This window comes from Dermacentor variabilis, chromosome 7, assembly GCF_050947875.1.
Source record: "Dermacentor variabilis isolate Ectoservices chromosome 7, ASM5094787v1, whole genome shotgun sequence".
NCBI classification, from domain to species: domain Eukaryota; kingdom Metazoa; phylum Arthropoda; class Arachnida; order Ixodida; family Ixodidae; genus Dermacentor; species Dermacentor variabilis.
Genome location: NC_134574.1, coordinates 163824326 through 163843242, shown reverse-complemented (window position 1 = coordinate 163843242; position 18917 = coordinate 163824326). Strand labels below are relative to the sequence as shown.

Genomic DNA, 18917 nt, shown 5'->3' with positions numbered 1-18917 from the left:
CGTGCCAATATGGACTTCGTATTCTGGCTTAGAATTATGCATTTCCTTTTTTACGCGCTAAAAGCTTATTTCAACTATTTGTGAATATTGTGAAGATTTGATGCAGCTTCGCACCATCTCGCATACTCAGTGAAGGCTTGTTTCAGGAACTCCAAGTGCAGAGAGGTTTAGTTTTTAAAGATGGTACATATTCCCTCTTATGCGGCAGTGCCGATTCCAGGCTCTCCAGTACATTGTATGCACAGCAGAAACCTAAAAAGCATCCTCCAATGTGAAGAAACCCTAACTGACATCCTCAGATAGGCAAATAGTTTACTTATATAAGAGTGTGCTTTAGTCATTTGACATACGCACAATGCACCTGAGAGCCTGGTAGAGCAACGCCGCATATGTAGGCATATGTACACTTTTTCAAACTTGAAGTGCATTGTTCTTAAAATTTCTGAAACAAGTGCTGAATTACTACTTCTATACAAGTTGGGGCGAAGCTCAAATGAACAGCTGCTGCAAAGTCGGAACTGCACCACTGCGATTGCCGTTTGCCCTATCAGGGGCAGTGTAAAACTGCACCAATGCAATTGTACTAGCAATCTGAAATAGAACAGAACTGTACTGCTGTAGTTACTCCCGTAGGGCCGAATGGATTTGAATTATTGCAGTGCTTGTAGCCCGCCCGTAAGTGGCAGTGTTCATTTACTTTACCCCAGACAGCATACAAACAACCTAAAAAAAAAGGCCCGTGTATGTGACAAGAAGCTACTCCACCAACAGACAGCTGGTGTCAATATAAATGAATACTTGATGATAAAACAGAGGGTAGCTGTTAGTGTAGCCAACCTCACTACTAATGCAATAGAGCTGTTTAAATTTTTTCGTAAAAAATTTGTGTTTTGGAAAAGGAGAAGCTGTCATCCTCCCGACTGTTACACCAAGCTACAAAAGAAACTATAAAGGAAGGATGCAAAGAAAAAGCTCTAGAAGAAAGCTAGCTTCATAGTTGATCAAAATTCGTCTTGATACAGGGATCAAATCCGGCACCAACACCTTTCCAGGGCAGTCGATTTACTGTCTCGGCCAATCAGGAGGCTAGAAGATCGCAGCAAGACGCTGACTCAATCGACACTTCGGAATATAGGAATATTTATTATGACAAATCAGTTCTTCGGAAACTTGCAATAAGTTGAGGGTACGCCCATGAAAGGGAACAATATTTACCCATCTGGCTGTACCGCGACGCAACCAAAGAACTCCATACGAGTTTCTCGCTACGTTTTTTAGAGTGTGGCACAGAAGATAAGGAAAGAGAGCACCTTACAAAGAGGCGACGAAAAGAGAAGTCAAACGGTGGAAGAGATAACTATCAAAATAATTGTGGGGCGCACTGCCGCGACTTCAGTTGGATGCGCAATTCCATTTCGACATAAGCCAGTCGGCGCACCCATTGATCACCCGGCCGGGTAAGAGACCGACCGACTATAAAAAAGGTAAGCCTCGTTTCTGATCTGTAAAAGTCTACCACCGTTTAAGACCACTTTCTGCTTCCAATGTCAGCATTATAAACAACGAGAGGGAGAATCCTATGGCTTTTGTACGTCTCGGGCAGACTGTTTCGTCAGCACCGCACCTGTGACTTCAAGTGCAGTCTCACCTGGATTGCCTCATTTGTTTCCAGCTGTACTTAGTTACCGATGATGCGCGCGATCGGCTCACAGTAGTATTACCACATCACAAAGGCTACATACGTGTTTTTTCCCTAGCAATACTGGGCCATACGCTTTCTTTCTGCTACTGCCATCATGTCTAATTTAAAAAACAAGATTACAGAATGTTCTACCAAATATAGAATTGAGTCGGTTAGCTATTGTTCACGTACATGTAAATCGGTGCCAAAGCCAGGTGTTTTGAGAAGTACTGAAATATAACGAGTACTACGACTGCATTTTATGCATCGAATACGTATAAATTTAAACGCTGCTTGGTTTTTTAGCGTAATGAACAGCTCCTTTCTTGGTTTCTATGATTCTATCTTCAATGGTATTCTAGCACAACATTACCGCCCATGACCTGTGATGCTGCTCGCAACGTACATTGCGCAATACACGACAATACTAAGAGTTACTAACCTGTAACGTTTCGTCTTTTCCTGTACTCTTATTATACCTTACCGTTAACTTTTGGCTGTGGCAGCAGTTTAACGCTCAAAACATGGATTGTCTCAGCATGTCGTTTTCCATTCGCTGACGCTGTCATTATCACCGTGTGGCCGCCATCATCATTCCATTGCCTCAGCATGAGCACGCACTCACATTTTAATAAGAACTCCCCATATGGCGAAGAACTTTTTTAACAAGAAAGAAGTCACAGACTCAGCAGCACCTAGTGAATGACGGCGTATAACCAGCTTCAGTCCAATGTAATTCTTTACATAAACTGCCTACCCCGGTCATGGAACCAGGAAATTGTTTACATAAGAAATGTTCGAGATCTGCCTTTCCTTGCACACCGCTATGAACCACTCAATCTCTGCTGTTCCTTAGTGACCTTGCAAAGCACACAAATTCATTGTAAGTAAGGTGCTGCTTATCACTGACATGGTGAATTTCGCAGTTGTTCCATCCATCAGATTCGCGAGTTAGGAACAGCTCCTCCAATGGTGTAAATTTTGACAACTGGATGTAAAGTATTGATTGCGACGTGCGGTGATTCTTACGGGGACATTTCAGTTTCAGCCGAGGCATGCCCTAGGTGTGTGTGTGCTACAGATGCGCGTGCAACTCGGAGGCGAGTATCGAAGCTAGCTGCAATATGGTATTGTATTTAGCCATACAGCTGACTGATACCCATTTGCTTTCTCCTATTCACGGTGTAAACCATGCACTGTTTTGTTTTGTGCATTTGTATCTGTCCACTGCGAATGGTCTTGTTTTAAATGGTCTGTTGACCTCTCTAATTTGCCCCTTTACTATTTTGATATACCATTGGATATACATTCATTCATGGTATTCATTTCCCGAAAAGTGGCCTGCCCACTCATTCCTCTTGCTTACTGGTAAGTGTTGCCTTACCATCATTTTTTTCCTGCTTCCTCTTACCGCCATAGTCTTCGACAATGACCCGTGGCGGGTTAGTGCTGCGGTCTCGCGACAGTTTAGACGTACCGCTGGGCTCTTGCTCAAGACCTTACTGGAGTGTGGGAACTTACGCCACTCGTGGCTAGTACGTTGCCCAAGAGCATACTTAAGGTTTGCCGAGAGCTATCGGCGCTACAATTGGCTAAGCCTGTGATATGCGCGACCTGTTGCAGACACAAAAAGACAAACGGAAAGGCAGGAAGCCAGATTCACATTGTTTGTCAGAAACGTAGGGGAGTACTAGTAGGCTTGCCCTCCAATTGCTACTTAGTTGTCAGGAGGCTGCAATAGCTAGAACGCCTTAGAAAAACCTGTCGAACCTTTCTAGACACTCCTTGTTACATAAACGATGCTAAGCGGAGTGGACCTCAGTGAAGTGTAGAAAATTAACCTGGACTTCCACCCCTTCTCACTACTCCTTCCTCCGTCGCGTAATAGTTATGGTAACGTACTTCGCAACTTAGTCGCACTGCCAACTAGAGGGGATAACCAGTCTATTTGTGCACAGGCTTTGCTCGGTGCGCACACTCGCCGACTACATGAAGGCTCTAACGTACTGTCCTGAACGTTGTAACTGTCTGCAGCAGGTACGTTAAACCAAATTTTGATTCAAATGGGAAACACTTCTGAACTCATTTTAGCACTTCGAGACATACGAGAGTTTACAAGAAGTAGCGCGTTGCGTGTATGCACTGGCGACTTGGTCCAGCCACAATTCCCGGGCAGCTTCGTCGGCTGTGGCAATACTGCCAATCCAGTGATCCAACCTGCTTATCATGCCGCTAGCAACAAAAGGCGTGAAATCTTAAGGTTTACTCACTTCTTGCTTTAGCGAGCTGCACTTCCGTGACAACAATCACGACGACAATGAGTGCGACGGTGACTAAGGCGACCTTCATTTTTCCGTCCTTACGAGAATCGGCAGCCGATAGCATACGTTTGTCAGTGCGTTTCACTCATGTCTAGGGAGCGTACCGAGCTGTAGACGCAACCTGCGGCAAACAGCTTGCGCAAAAGAAGCGGCTACTATTGTTCTTTAACCAGGCACAATGGGACTGTCACTGCTTTCTTTTTTTCTCATTTACGTCTTAGCTCTTTCTCGTTACAGCTCCAAATGGTCCCCTGTCTTTGAATCCAACTCGGGGTTACCGGCAGCATGTAAATGCAGCGATGTCCTCTTGCTGCCTTTATTGTGATGTGAAATAAATAGGCGATCGCATTCGTTTAGCGTGCTCGGCACACTGCTCAAAGAAACTAGGCAACTATTCGAAGTGCGACAACTTTCTTGTTATGCGGGTTCTCTCTGACAGCGATGTACTCCTGTGGCCTCCCGTATAATAACAATAGGGTTTTAAAATTGCACCACAATCTTTTATCGTTTATCAGTTTCCACTTCACAGAGCGACTCTATCGTTTTGCAAGTAGTACTTTTCCTATCCTGCAATACGCATGCCTTTGCTGTATGCTCCTATGTGTTCATTCCCATTCCCTGTTTTTTTTGTTTCTTTCATCACTGTAGGGATAAAAAATGCTCATTACTCCTTTATTTATTAATTTGTGAGACTACCGCCGTGCTGATTAGCCTCTAGTAGCTTCTAACACACCCATACTGATCATCAAGTTAGATACTCTATATTATGCCGTTCGCCCGGCTTTGAACATCTCAAAGATTGACACTCGGCCAAAGCCATCACCGTTGCCGAGGCCTTATGTGGTGCCTGCGCCTTGGGTTCGGCAGAGCGTCAATTTCTTCAGCTATGCAAACCTCAACTCCATGGTACGAAAGCCCGTGAGACAAGTATGTGTGTTACTTAGAACTGCACTTTCGGTGTATCACAAACCAACTAGTTAGCTTTCTAGCTAACTAGCCAACTAACTAGCTAAGTAGCTAACCAGCTAACTAACCAGTTACTTAGATAATTAGCTAGCTATCTAGTTAGTTTGTTGTGCCTAAAGCAAGCTAACTACAGGGCGCACGTATACTCTTGTACCCAACAAGTTTTGGCCACAAGTTAGCATCTTGTACCCAAAACAACAATTAGTACTCAAATGGTAACGATAATAGCAAGTAGTGAGTTAGCACCCAGTGAGTCACCCAGGAAGCCTACAAACACTAAAGAGTACACTTTTCGTGTTGCGGGTGGGAGTGAATACAGGCTGAGCGGACGCTTGAGCATAGGTCTCTAGCTAAAGTTCTCTGGCCTTGAGTTCTTCCCGAGTGACCCACCTCTGAATTATAGGTCGTGTTGCCTGGTCCTCCCAAATGAACATTGATTTTTCTGACGCACAGTTGGACCCAGGCTCACGACGCGTGCTACGCGGGTGAGAAAAGACACATATCATCATTTTTCGCTGATTAGGTAGTTTAGCTTTTTTTCCTTTGTAGTCCTTCTTTTGCTACTCTGTAGGTCAGAAGGATAGCCGGGGAAGCTTGTTGGAGGAATTGAAGATATGCCGTGATTGCTGCTCACGATCACGTACTAGTATCATAGATAGCTCTAAGCCATGTACTGAGTATCCCCCGACATGTGCCCCGAACAGGTGACGAACACGGGAATGCAGTGACCGCATGCACTCCGAACGTCTAAGCTTCAAACTCAGGATGAAGCTCAGAAGTACTCAGTTTCACTCGTATGGTCCACCTCTAGTAGATAGGTAAGGCTTCCTGAGCCTCTCATATTGATATCAATTTTTCTAGCCTACGTTTACGCTAGGTCACATGAATCGTGCTGCGCGGAAAAACAAGAACTTCTGGAATGTTCTCGGACAATTCGAAGTGATTGTGTTTACGTATGCAATTTTATATATGGTAACCTTCTGCGGGTTCCTGAAATCCTGTAGAGAACTTTGTGTTTATGCTGACTGGATAAACTTTGTGAAAGATCACCGACACATATTGTGTCAAATTTTGTAATAACATTTTTCTTTACCAAGTCACAGGGAGTAGGCGGTGCTACGTAACGCCACCGACCTCTCCTATTACATCATGTCAATGAAAAAAACATACCTGGCTTCTTCTCGTTCTTAGCGTCTTCTTCTCCTCCTTCCTCTTCCTTCTTTGGCTTTTTTGTAGGTCGAAGAGCCCACATGACGAACTTTGTTAGAGGTACAGGCGGTCTTTCTAGTTGGCAAACGCGTACTAGTCATAGATGGCTCCATAGTGTGCAGTCAGTAGTCCAGAACACGAGCGGTAAACAGACCACTAGGCGGAAAGAAGTTCAGCGCAGTGACCATTTCCGGAGCCGTCACATGAGCTCTGCGCTCTACGTAAATACCTATAGCACTTCAAATTGCTCGAACTACTCATCAACTAATAAGCAACAAAACTGATGAGAAAAGGTCGACGGCTACGAGTACACATGCCAAAGCAAGCATCTCTAAATGTGTCCGTCGAAGCTGCTAATTAGTGCACTACCTGCATTTGCAGTTGCGCAGCTGTATTTTCCGTGAACAGTTCGACAGTTACGTAGCACTGGCAAGAGCAAAGCTCCACAACAAAAAAATTGCAGCATGAACTCAACGCGCATACACCGACTTTAACAGTCATCGCCGACTAAATCACCCGAGTACCGGTTATGCCCACCTTATATACTTTACCTCACTCTTCCGAATAGCGCAGTGAAGCCTACGAATCGCTTCAGCGAGGCTGAAAGGAGAACCACGAGAAAGGCTTCCTCCTCGAGCGCCTCTAGTGGCCTCCTATATGATGCTGGCTCAAGGATGTTTCATGGAAGGATTCGTAGCATATTATGGACGAGCCATCCTCTCCTCTCTTTAGCATGCGGCCGACGCTCGGTACTTATTCGCGGACGCAACCCTAGCTGCAGGGCACATAGATACCTGGACACGGTATAGTTGCTTCTTAATTCATGCAGAAGAAGAGCTAGATGTCCCCCCCCCTCCCATTGCTTTATATGCGATGTGTAAGTCTTACGATAAGCGGGTAAAAATTACCCGCGAGGATTTTAGAGGCTTTTCATTTCAAGTCGGCCTTTGATTTTGGCAAATTTCTTAACGGCATTCGCTGTTGCGGCATTTTGACGGCCCGCGTCTGGAGTCGAGGCCTGCAGTAAATCTTCCTGCCATGTTCTTTGCTTCTTCCCTCTGTTCTCGACACCCCTATTGTACCCCTTTCACTCCCTCTTCCTTTTCACACAGTGTCTGGCCAGAGGATACTACACGAGAGAGAGAGAGAGGTTCACAGTAGCAGGCAGTCGAATATTAGGGTAGCCGGCGTTTCCGCTGATGAACTTATAATCGTAAGGACAACAGCTGCTTTCCATGGCAGTGTTTGTACAAGGTGTTTCAGCTCATTTATTCCAAGCCTTATATAAAGAATCCACGTGTGCGCTGCGAGAATACAACCAATTTGGTGTTGTTTACTACCCACTTGAGTAACTTTTTTTTTCTTATAAGCTTCCATCATTATGTCACACTAAAATAATAACTGTCTTTCGAGGCTTGTATCTGAACGCCAAATGTTCCATTGAGAAGGTGAAAAACCATTCATGTTGTTTTACGCGCTATCTACACTAAAATAAGTTTGCCGTGGGCCAGTGTAACATGAACCATGGAATATCCGCCTTGTTCCTGTGGGCTCTGTGTCTTTCTGTCTTTTATTCGCGCCCTTTGACTGCATTAACGTTGTGATAAGGGAGCAAACGCCTTTGTTCAGTGTTCTTTGATCCAAAAACTGAATAACTGCCTTTTCATTTAGCCGTATTTAGTCTATATGTGGTATTTACGGAGTCATAATTCCTATTGCGATATGATGCGTCTTCTCGCGCAGAGTTGTTGCATACTTTAATCTCGCTAATTTGTCTAAGAAATTATACAATTTCATAAAGCTTCGCACTGTTTGTGAATATTAGATTTTACAATTTAAAATTTATAAATTTCGTTTCATGACATTTATAAAATGGAAAATTGTCAATCATGCCAACACAAACCTGCAAAGAAACCGTTTGTATAGCACGAACGAAACCTTTGTAAAATAAAGGTACACAGATAGCCGTTGTACCTTTGTGCTACAGGCGGGTTGATGACATTATTCTCTTTCATTATATTTCAGTTTCACAGTTAATCGAGGGACGCATTATGGTCTTGATGGCGTGACCTAACGTTTCTATTTCTTTTAAAAACAGACAATGTGGTTGTGAAAACGTCTTTATTTACAGGGATGACTTCCAGGCGTATGAAGAGTTGGGGCAAACTATCGCCCGCCTTATATCAGGGAGTTTAAACTGACTTCCGGTTTGTTCCTAGCAGAAGATCGTGTGATATGATGGACCATGTAGTCATTCTCGCAGGTCATTTCCATCTCGAGTGCTGAACCCGGCTGGGGCGGCGTGGCGATACCGAGTCAAGCTGACATAAGGTAAAAAAGAAATTTTAGCAGATAATAACAGCTGTGGGAAGATATGCGTAAAGTTTACCATAAACAGCTCGATATACGCTAAAGAGATCGTATACAAAGGCAGCGCCGAGCGCTGTCAATTCCTCACTGACTTTTTTTTTGCGACTGTGGACAGTCGACGCCAGCAAACGTGGTCCCAACATGTAGCGTAATTTATTTTGTCTGATCAGATTATAATTTTTAAATAGACACAAATCTAAGTACATGAATATGGGATGCCTAAGGATATAAAAAATGCATTTATTATGAAATATTATATACTCGGCACTCACCAAAAATGCAGCAGCGGAAAATAAGTCTCAGTGGGCACCGCCTCTTTCTGATACATTCCTCAACCACTTCGCGGGGTCACGAGCGAACTAGTCTACCAAAAATCATGAAGGAACACAAACAAGATTGCGGATAAACTGATGCCTTTTTTCTGTACAGCACGCGAAGCATTTCAAAATCGCAATCTAACCTCCACACCTGTTAACCTCACAAAGCTTCCCATCATCATATTTTTATTACGATATCAATTATATTGACACATCAGGCACATTTCAACTATCGTCGTCGGCGTCGTCATGATGCTCCGCATAAGGTTCAAGTGCGATAACATCATCGTCACGGGCCGATCGCTATGTGTGCGAGTTAAAGCGTGCGAGGATGACCCGACGATGGTGCTTCGATCTTGTTGATGCAAGGGAAGAAGGTGGAAAGGACGCACGCCGTCTTCTATCGCGCACAAGGAACACAGATAGGGGACGTGAGACGTTCTACTCCATCGGTGGCGCAGGAGAACTGCGCGGACTCATAGAGTAAGCCTGTGCGGCTGAGCTCGGCCGCGAACGGTTTATCTTGACAGCGATCTGCAATGGGGACAGAGTACAGGTGCGCTGATGGCTGATTGCTTCGTGTGCTCTGTGTTCTCGTCGCTTAATTCGAGCTGAAATGAGAGGCAGCACGAAGTTCCATTCGCTCGCGGCTGCTGCCGTGTTTCCTCACTCCACCGTTTCGACAGCGAGTGTTCGCGGTAATCGAGTGACAGGTGTTCATGTTTGCCTGTGTGCACGTGACGCCATGCTTCTTAATATATTTAGCAAGCGAATGTTTACGAGTGTATATGGCTACTACAAGTATCCGTACTTCGTATAGCTGTCTAGTAATTTGCTATCCCAATCGATGCTCCGCATTTCGGGCGAAACTTTGACTTTTTTATAGAGTACCAGCACTCTTCAGCGTAAATAGCGGCAAAAGCTGCACAGGTTTGGAGGTTTTGAATATTGTTCATTACTGGTTCGGGGTCGTATCTGTGCTGTTCACTTTTTCTACGTCAATTGTCATGTCATACGTGTCATAACCTGCTGCGACATTTAAATGTCGGTTTATGCAAATTTTACTCGCACTGTTGTATAATTAAGACCCCGCATTATTTTCGCCCTCAGAACCAGAATAATTAAGGGATGATGCATTTATTTAGCACATGTTATGTTTATTTATGGTAATGACTGTCTGTTACTAAATCATAAAATCAGCATAGGCGCAAAACGTCTTGTTCGTTTTGAGCCTGTAGCTGGCCATGTCACACTGCAAGCGCAAATAAGAAGATGCGCCCCTCGAAATGAGCTCATGTTCTGTAATAACATTCGAGGACTGACTTATTGTTCTTTTCGCATTAGCGCTAGATCAGTTAATTGTCTTTTTAGCTCCCTACACTCTCCCGCACTTCTTTTTATCCCTCTACTGGGCATAAGGAATCACGTTGCTTATGGCTGCTATTTCTATCGCACCGTCTTCCGTCCTCTTGCCGGTGGTCTTGAGTATCCCATGTTTTGTAGCCGGTTTCGTCACTTTAAGTGGACCCATAAACATTTTCCTAGGGCCGCGATGTCATTTTCGTATTATAACGAAATCGCTTACTGTAATAGTAGAAATATTACTGTTGTGGCGCTCGTCGAATGCTCGATTCAGCGCTTCGCTGAGCTTTGTTTGATTTTCTTCAATTTGATCTTTTCCTCCAGGTGAACCTTCTCTGTGAAACCAAATATGTCGCCTGTAGGCATCTACAATGGCTCATAAATGGGGGCACATAGAGAAATGCATTGTAACGCTCTCGTATGATTACAGGACGATCGCACTTGCATCTTCTGAAAGTCTTGGCAAGTCATGAATGGTCAGTGGCATGACTGCAGATTCCCGAAGTTCTACGCTTTCCGCCTCTTCTCGTAAAACTATTCTATGCACTCTCCTGAATGGTATTTATAGAAAAATAACGCACTGCGGTCTTTTTTCAATGGTGTATCCGTAAGCTGCCAGAAAGCTCGCATTCCACTCATGCCATGCGTCAGTCGTGTTTCCAGCGTAATGGAAATGGCTCGTACCACTTCTTGACCAGTCCGGTCAGAAACCGACGAGCGTTCTTGATGCGCTCCCTGGTCTCGTGCCACGAGTTGTCTTAGCCCGCTTGCTCGTAGAATTGGGTCCAAGTCTCTGGGCTTGAACCTTTTCCATCAATAGGATCGGGCTTTTTCATCTCCTTGTTTTGTCTTTGCAGGGCTCGGATGACTGCGATAACAATTGCCATGAGCTGCTGCTGTCGCTTAGCATTTCTAGAAGGCACGAGTTCATGGAAGATTTGTCACTGTTTCGTAAAGGCCTCGCAGGCATTTGAAAAAGCGGCGTCTTGAAGTGTTCTTGAAACTCGGAATGTTCCAGTTTCGCCTTAACCGATGCTTGAACGTAAAACTCCTCGAGTGTCTGTCCAGGCTTCTGAGTGACGAATGCGCCAAGTGTGGTGATGCTTTGAAGGAAATCATACATGATGTATTCACCCACCTCACACGTTCAAAAATGCGTGTGGTTGTGGGAACTTGAGTACATAGTCAGTATTATCCACATAGTTGTAGTCTGTATCCTGTCAGCTGCACCAATATAACGTTCAAACAGTGACTGCACCGGAACACAAATACAATCTCGCTTATTCTTCTGCTTTTGCGCTGCCCCATTCGCACAAGACCTACTTTTCTGTCTTTTTCGGCTCACTCCACATGTTATAATTCTACTCGTACTATGAATCATGTAGCTAACATAGGTATTTCTACGTAACGTGGGCTACGAGGGTGCTAGAATATGCATACCTGACTTTTTGTCCAATGAGCTAGTTCCTCCTGTTGCAGCTTTCGAATCCTTCGCATCTTTCGTCTCCTTCTTATCCTCTCCTGTGAACCAATGAGCATACGATAACTAGCTTTTTCACTGAATGGCAAAACACATATTTGATCGCATTTCGCGCTGATGTGCATGCAATCACAGGGATAGTTGTATTGCTTGCTCTGAGCAGACGATGGCGTTGTACGAAAGCAAAGGACGACGTACACTTTCTAGCGACAACTGCGCAAGGATACACACCTGCCTTTTTCTCAGTAGTACCACCTTCTTCTGTGCCATCTTTAGAATTCGTCTCGTCCTTGGAATCCTTCTTATCCCCTTCTGTAGAAAAATGAAATTGTTATTAGTAACTTCCTGACTAAATTAAAAAAGAAAACAAAGTAGTGGCACTGCGCGCTGATGGGCACGCACTAATCTCAGTGATTGTACGCATTGATTAGGCCACGCCTTTGTACAGTAAGCGAAGAACAATATGTACTTTCGAGTGACCACTGCGGCTGACATATCAAAATCAACGTTTATAGATTGTGGTAACCTCTAAACGTAAGCGGAGAAAAAATCTAGCAGCCTGCCAATTTACTGGTCAATCTGAAGAATTTAATTTCATTTCTTTTCATTCCCAAAGACCACATACTAAGGCCTAATTCATTTTTGTCTAACTGCCAGTTTCTCTCTTCTTTTAAATTGGATGGTCGTTTATGACTTACTGCTTAAAGTATACCAGTACCTTCAAGTACGTATCATTCGAGTAATTTTGTTAACCTTGAATTAGGAAATCTCAATATATTTTGATGATTACATTATGGCTAATCTTTCTGCTTTGTAGTAGATAAGGTTGTGACGAAAATTTCTAATGAATAATTGTTAATTATACTGGTGGAGTTTAGCTGGTTGCGCCCGTTGACATGTGGCTGTGGTTTTGTAGCTTGTTCGCGCCGGACGGCCCACTGGCTTTTCGCTGCCAGCTCACTAATGCCGGCCGCATACGGCTGCATTCAGGTGAATTCCAAAACAGAGCGTGATTTCTGGCACAGGACATATTTCTCAACGTGCAGAGTAGTTTCCATTCTACACCACTGCTTACTTCCGGAATCAAGCGGAATAAACAGGAAGTCTGTGCAATGTATGTTTTCGGTTGCGCGCCTGTTTAGGATGACGGTGTATTCACAGTAACAAGCGGTCACTCTGCATAAAAAAATCGGTCCTACATCTTCCATCTCTATGAACATCGTATCACCCATTAGGAATCGTGTGAAAACGCATGTTTCTCTTAAGCAAAGTGAATTACATTATTTAGGAGGAAAATTTCTCATCAGCTTGGTATACACATCCCTCAGCGGCCTTATTGAAAAGTTTCTTACTGCACTCTGCTTCTTTTACCTCCCCCCACTATGACCTTCTTTCTCCAAATATATCACCTCTTGAAAATGGCCAATCTTTGCAAATTTATTGCAATGCCCTGAAAGTAAACTAAAGTCAAAATTACGCAGGTTTTCCAACTATGTTGAACTTTCTGTAGCGTGTACTTATCTAGTCGGTTCATACCAGTTCATTAGGCAGCCACTTCATGACCCTCTCTATTCTGGAATAAATTGTTGCTTTGTTTATTGCGCCTCCTTCATTTTACCCATTCTGGCTTCTCCACCAAAAATAATGCGAAATCCTTCTACTTCTGAAGTAAAACTTATGATACACCGAATGCCTCGAACATTTGTGCCTGCAATTATTTTATTAAGATACAGTATCTACCCGCGTTTTCATTTTAAAGATTTCACAACAAAAGTAGTCAATTTCTTAGCCTGCAATAAGTTTTTTCGTAAAGCTCTCGTTTTCAATGAGATGGTGCAGAAGTTGTCGCTCAATATTCCCGTTCTTTTTTTTTTCTTTCTTTTGCAGAAACCTAATAGGAATATAGGGACGTCTTGTCAAATTAATGCCAATAGCTGTGGGAAGCTAGGTCTGCGGCTTAGTTCCGCCTAATCGTTCTTTAGCCTACCAAAGAAAGGAATTAGCCCGGTGTCTGAGCACGTTTCATGCTGACCGCCCAACCGAGTGCATTGGTCCACTACACAGTACCCCGGTCATAACCCGTCACGAGATTTTAGGAGTCGGCCGCGTCTACAATGTGACACTTCTACTTCTCACCCCCACAAACGAACACTGTGGCACGTATGAAAAGTTGAACAGAGCTGTTGAATTTAGGGAAACACTAAATGTCGCAATGTGGAAACAGCAGTTAGTTCTGTACTAGAGTGAGAATTCGCTATTAACATAGAAAGAACGGGGGAAAGCGAAAGGAAAGTGCACTCAAGATTGGTACAAAATGACGCGGGATCATAATGTGGCGTCATTTCGGAGACAGGGAGCATTGAGATATATTATATTGCAGGGAAGAAACCTCTAAAAGTACGATTCAAACAGGAAAATATATTTTAAGATTGTTGTTACAGTGTTTCATATATGTGCGCCAATGATTTCACGCCGAAGTTATATATATATATATATATATATATATATATATATAGGAAACGTTTCGTTCCCCACATCAAGTATATTCTGTTAATCTGTCGCTTTTGAAATTATCATTTTGAATCCCCTATCCCATTCAATCTGAGCAAAATATAGTACATAAAAATATCATGATAAAGGCAGCGAAGAACATACATCACATGTGCAGAGGTTGGAGAGCATGGTTAAATGTGTATTATTTATTGTAAAGAGTAGTTACCTAGTCCGCACTGCGTCATGAGAGCCTTCAAAAGAGATCTAGATGGAATTCAAACTCCCTTTTGGGGACAACTCATGTTTCTCTAGCCTCTTTCAACTCCTCCACCGGCATTTACATATCAACTTCTCAGTGCGGCCTAAGTGTGTTCTAATAACGATCGAGATTAGTATCCGCACTAGTACTCACCATCACTTCCCTTGTCCCCTGCATCCGCTCCACCTTTTTCATCCGCAGCACCGTCACCTTTGGCTGCGGCTGCTAAACTTTGTCATTACAAACATACAAGCATAGCTTAACATCACGGATCACGCTGCTCGAAGCTGCTACAGGCTACTGTAAGTGCATTTCGCATTGAAGTCCTCTATTCACCACCGAAACCTCTACACTTAGGTGGCTAGGCCAGATCAGTGGTTCACGAACATTACTTGTTCCTCACCTCTGCATAAGAACTGTGAACTTTGTGGCAAAAACTTGACAAATCGCACTTCAGTAACCAACCTAGAGACATTTAAACTTATACTGGTAAGCCAGATCGCCAAGTCCTTGCCGGATGCTGAGCTTATTTCGGCCATCATCAAAAAAGGCAGATTATTAGGTGGAATAGCCTCGCGTTCGTGCAATTTGCTGCCGAGAGATGCGAAGATGAAGACCCATGAAATCAGTTCACGATCTTAGAGATGACATTTACATTCGGAAGAAAATTCAGCACCGTATTGCTGTGTTATGCACCCACCACTGGAAACCTTTTTGCGAATCTCTCGAATTGCATGAATCTCTCGCTTGTAGGGAATACTGTACTGGACTTCAATTGTCTCCTCTGTAGATCCCTCTGTTTAGGTAGTAGGTCTTCATCATAGACGCGGAAATGTAGACAGAAAGCTATGCTTGCAACTTTTGCAAAAGGTTTACGAGGGCGACATTTCGCACACTTATCTTTATTGTTTATTCCAGTCTGGTACATTTATCCCTATTGTCCCCACATGAGAACCTTCGGTGTTTTACAGCGAAGCTGTTTAGCGGAATTCCACAATTGTTTTTGTTCGGCGATGGTCTTTTTGATATCAAATGCCAATCAAAGGACAGTAAGCAATGCTAACCTGCGTTGAAGTCAAACGTTTTTTACTTGAAACGTAAGTATACATTACTATAAGCTGAAAATTATTAAGCAGCTACCGTGCCCAAATGAACAACTTACTTGCGCTTTTGCTAAGTTTCCCGCAATTTCGTTTCTCACGTCCTGTTAAACTGGCGGTCGACTAGAAACTTGGAGGTCACCTAAAAATTTGTACAGCTGTGGTGGCTAAAGTCGACGGCATGATCTAGCAACGAAGCCGGTGTGGCAGCCCTAAAGCGGCCATATGACCAGGACGTTGGCAAAGAATTGTCACCAAGCACAGCCAGCAAACGATTGCTTAGTACTGCCGGCGAATCGGGCAAGAACTCGCACATGTGGCTTTGTTGTCTTTGGTGTACCGGTTGCTCAGATTGTCATGCATCTGCAAGGTTCACTGAATTCACATCTGTACATGTTGGCGCTTCATCCCTTTTGCACGGCCAATTCTTTTCTGTACTGTTATATAAATTCCTGAACTTTCACCTCATCTACGTCACTGATGGCATACGTGGTATTTCGAGTGTTTCCCAAAAATAGTGACAACGCTTGTTCGCAACATGTAGTTTATAGAAATAAATTGAATAGCTTCAGCAATAACCTACAATCTGGAGGAAGCCTGAACAAGGCTTAAACACATGCTAATTCTTGTAATAATTTGTCAGTTATTAGTTAAAGGTTTTTTTTCTGGCTGAACCCTGGGCTATGAAATGCTGCATATGTGAACCCAATTTTTTTTTTTTACCTGAGGAGCGCACATTCTTTGTGCGTATCAATGATGATATTTTTCGTGGCGTGTAATAGGAGTAAACCGGTAAAGAGGGTTATTGAATAGGGCTGAAGTGCTCTTTGAGCGCTTTTATTTGTGTAGCACCCATGTCAAATAGTGACTGCAAGCAATATCGCCCAAGTACATGCGCTGTTCAACCATATGGAAGCGTATTGAATTGAACAAAAGTGGAATCTTGAGCACTTTTGAGAACTCGGGCCGACAGCAGATCACAGAGTTGACATAGCCATACGTCCGTCAATTGCACCTTTCTTAAGATAACAAAACTGAGCAAACACCTAGCAAAAAAAAAACACGTTTATTCACCCACAAGCGTGCTGCATCGCCATATCTAACACCGCTACCTCGTACTTCAGTGCTGCCTTCTGCTCGGTCAAGTAAGGCTTTATAAAGAAAAAATTGGAGGTCGCTTAAGAGGAAGCTTTAGCTCGAGTGCTCCTATCTAAATACATGTAAAAGGATAATTCGTTTTTCTCGGCAACCCACTGCACCAAATCTGGCGAGTTTTGTTGCATTTAAAAGAAAAACTGAATATCTAGTGACTGTTGGTTTCAAATTTTTGATTCAGGTCGTAAATTTGTAATTAAAAAGTGGCAAAGCAAAAAAATTTCAGCAAACGAAACTATCAAGTTTACAATTTTGTCACTCAGCCGGGAGAATGATACCCCAATTATGTGAATGGCATCTAATATTACATCTAAAGCGGACAAATTGATATATTACACAAGGATCCCAAAACATTAATAATACGGAAATAGAGCTTCTGCAGAACCCTTGTAAACAACGTAACAAATTCACGTAAGATATAAAATGACATATTCTGTTTGTCCGCGTTCAATGGGCTTATGGATGCCGTTTACACAACCGCAATATCTGTTCTTGATGCAGAGCTATTTATTTGTAAACTTGGTGCTTTTATTTTTTTGCAAACTTTCGAATTTGTGAAAGTTGTAGTAACAAAATTGAGGCCATAAATTGAAATTCCGCTTGCAACAGTCCCTAGAATTTAACTTTGTCTCTCAAATGCATTAAATTTCAACAAAATCTGTCCAGGGCTTATCTCAGAAAAAGTTTTTTGCGTTCTACATGTATTTGAATAGGCCGCGTCGGAGTTGGGCCCGAGCTAAAGCTCCCTCTTAGGCTTCGCTTTTAAGAGTGGAACGCGGTTGCATTCAAAGATCCCTGACTGCTTGTCACGCTTCCTGGCAAGTAGAGCGTATGTAACCGTAATGTTTCGCGGGAATCGCCGGCCGCGAATGCTATGCTCGTAGGCGCGATTTCTGGTAGAAACGCGGCCTCTTGCGTGGGCCCTAATGCGTCGGAGGTGAGCGCCATCTGGAGGTGTTGCAAGGAACCGGGCGCGCTGCTTTATGGCCTTTCAGATTTGCGCACCGGCGCACGAAAATGGCGGACGCCGCGGCTGGTTTGTGGATGCTAGAAGAACTGGAAAAGGGTTTCTTTGATTTTCCATGTAACAGAATTATTTTTTCGCACAGTCAAATTACAATCCGAGATCTATCATGTGTGTATACGCTGTGTGTAAGTCATAGTTTACGATTTTTCTACGTATTTTAGCTTGAAAAAGTCAGTTATGGTAGTTTAGTAAATTCTTTGCGTGACATGGACGGCCTGGTTATGGGTGGTTCGAAAATCTTCGTCGAAACGACGTCCGACCCCGACACTGACTTTTCTGCGACATGGGCTCCTGAACGCTATCGTGTTAAAATCACTATTGGAAGGAAGCCAGCACGGTTAACATACTTCCATTAAATTCATTTATTTATTTATTTATTTATTTATTTATTTATTTATTTATTTATTTATTTATTTATTTATACCAGTTGCTCCTGGAGCAGAGTTTTACATGACGGTTGGGTTGTTACATTTGTGCGATGTCTTCAATGAATGACTTGAAGTGGCCTGGATTGGAGGGGCGCGCTGCATCGGTGGGCAGATAATTCCAGTCCTTCACTGTTCGTGTGGAAAACGAGATGCACAGTAGTGCGCGCAGGCGCACTACTGTGCATACACTACGCATACAGCTTTAGAATGACTGTTGCGGAGCCAACGGCGATCAGCTGGTATGATAATCGGGCGGGCAAGAGACGATGGATAAAACTTCTGGTAGATGGACAATGGGCGCTGTCTTTCTGCGTAACTCAAGACTACGAAGATTCGCTCTATGTTTCAGCTCAGTAAGGCTAAAATAGTGAGAATAACAAGAGACAATAAGTCTAATAGCGCGGTTTCCGATGGACTCAAGAGCTTTTAAAAACAAAAATGCATAGCATGGCATGTTCGGCAGTAATGCGCTTTTATGAAACACTTCGAAAGCCTATGTCACCTCTTGCAAAATAGTTTTTGTAAGGAAGATGTCAGGTGCACTTACCCGCTTCAGCAGCTCGTTTTGCTGCAACAATCTCCCTCGTTATGCCCACGGCTGCATTAGCAACTAGAAAAAATTAAAATGCGATGCAGTATACGCATGTTTCAAAACACTTACAGCAAATGTTCTGTAAACTCATTTGATAGTAATGGTGATTGTATTTACATTCTCGAAGCAACAGAAGGTCTACGATTATGATGGATGG

General features: G+C 43.3%; 2 protein-coding genes and 1 long non-coding RNA gene across 13 annotated transcripts in view; 1 reads left to right on the top strand and 2 right to left on the bottom strand.

Moving 5' to 3' along the window:
* The window catches only part of LOC142588393 (uncharacterized), a 52898-nt gene extending 48737 nt beyond the window's left edge, over positions 1–4161 (bottom strand). For 3 of the 6 annotated variants that reach the window (XR_012829709.1, XR_012829710.1, XM_075700037.1), the window contains exon 1: positions 3952–4161. Coding sequence is in view for 3 of the 6 variants with exons in the window: in XM_075700037.1 (XP_075556152.1) it covers positions 3952–4066 (115 nt within the window). In the remaining 3 variants the exon portion in view is untranslated. The remainder of the gene's footprint in view (positions 1–3951) is intronic. The other 3 variants (XR_012829711.1, XM_075700036.1, XM_075700038.1) reach the window with 1 other exon arrangement.
* LOC142588396 (uncharacterized) overlaps positions 1–18917 on the top strand; it is a 101051-nt gene that overhangs the window by 58812 nt on the left and 23322 nt on the right. The gene's annotated exons all lie outside the window — the stretch shown is intronic.
* The window catches only part of LOC142588394 (uncharacterized), a 62800-nt gene continuing 52167 nt past the window's right edge, over positions 8285–18917 (bottom strand). For 3 of the 4 annotated variants that reach the window (XM_075700039.1, XM_075700041.1, XM_075700040.1), the window contains 5 exons: positions 18716–18778; positions 14612–14683; positions 11938–12018; positions 11667–11747; positions 8285–8498 (listed from right to left, as the gene is read on the bottom strand). In XM_075700039.1, the coding sequence (XP_075556154.1) occupies positions 8494–8498; positions 11667–11747; positions 11938–12018; positions 14612–14683; positions 18716–18778 (302 nt within the window). In that variant the 3' untranslated portion in view covers positions 8285–8493. The remainder of the gene's footprint in view (positions 8499–11666; positions 11748–11937; positions 12019–14611; positions 14684–18715; positions 18779–18917) is intronic. The other variant, XM_075700042.1, reaches the window with a different exon arrangement.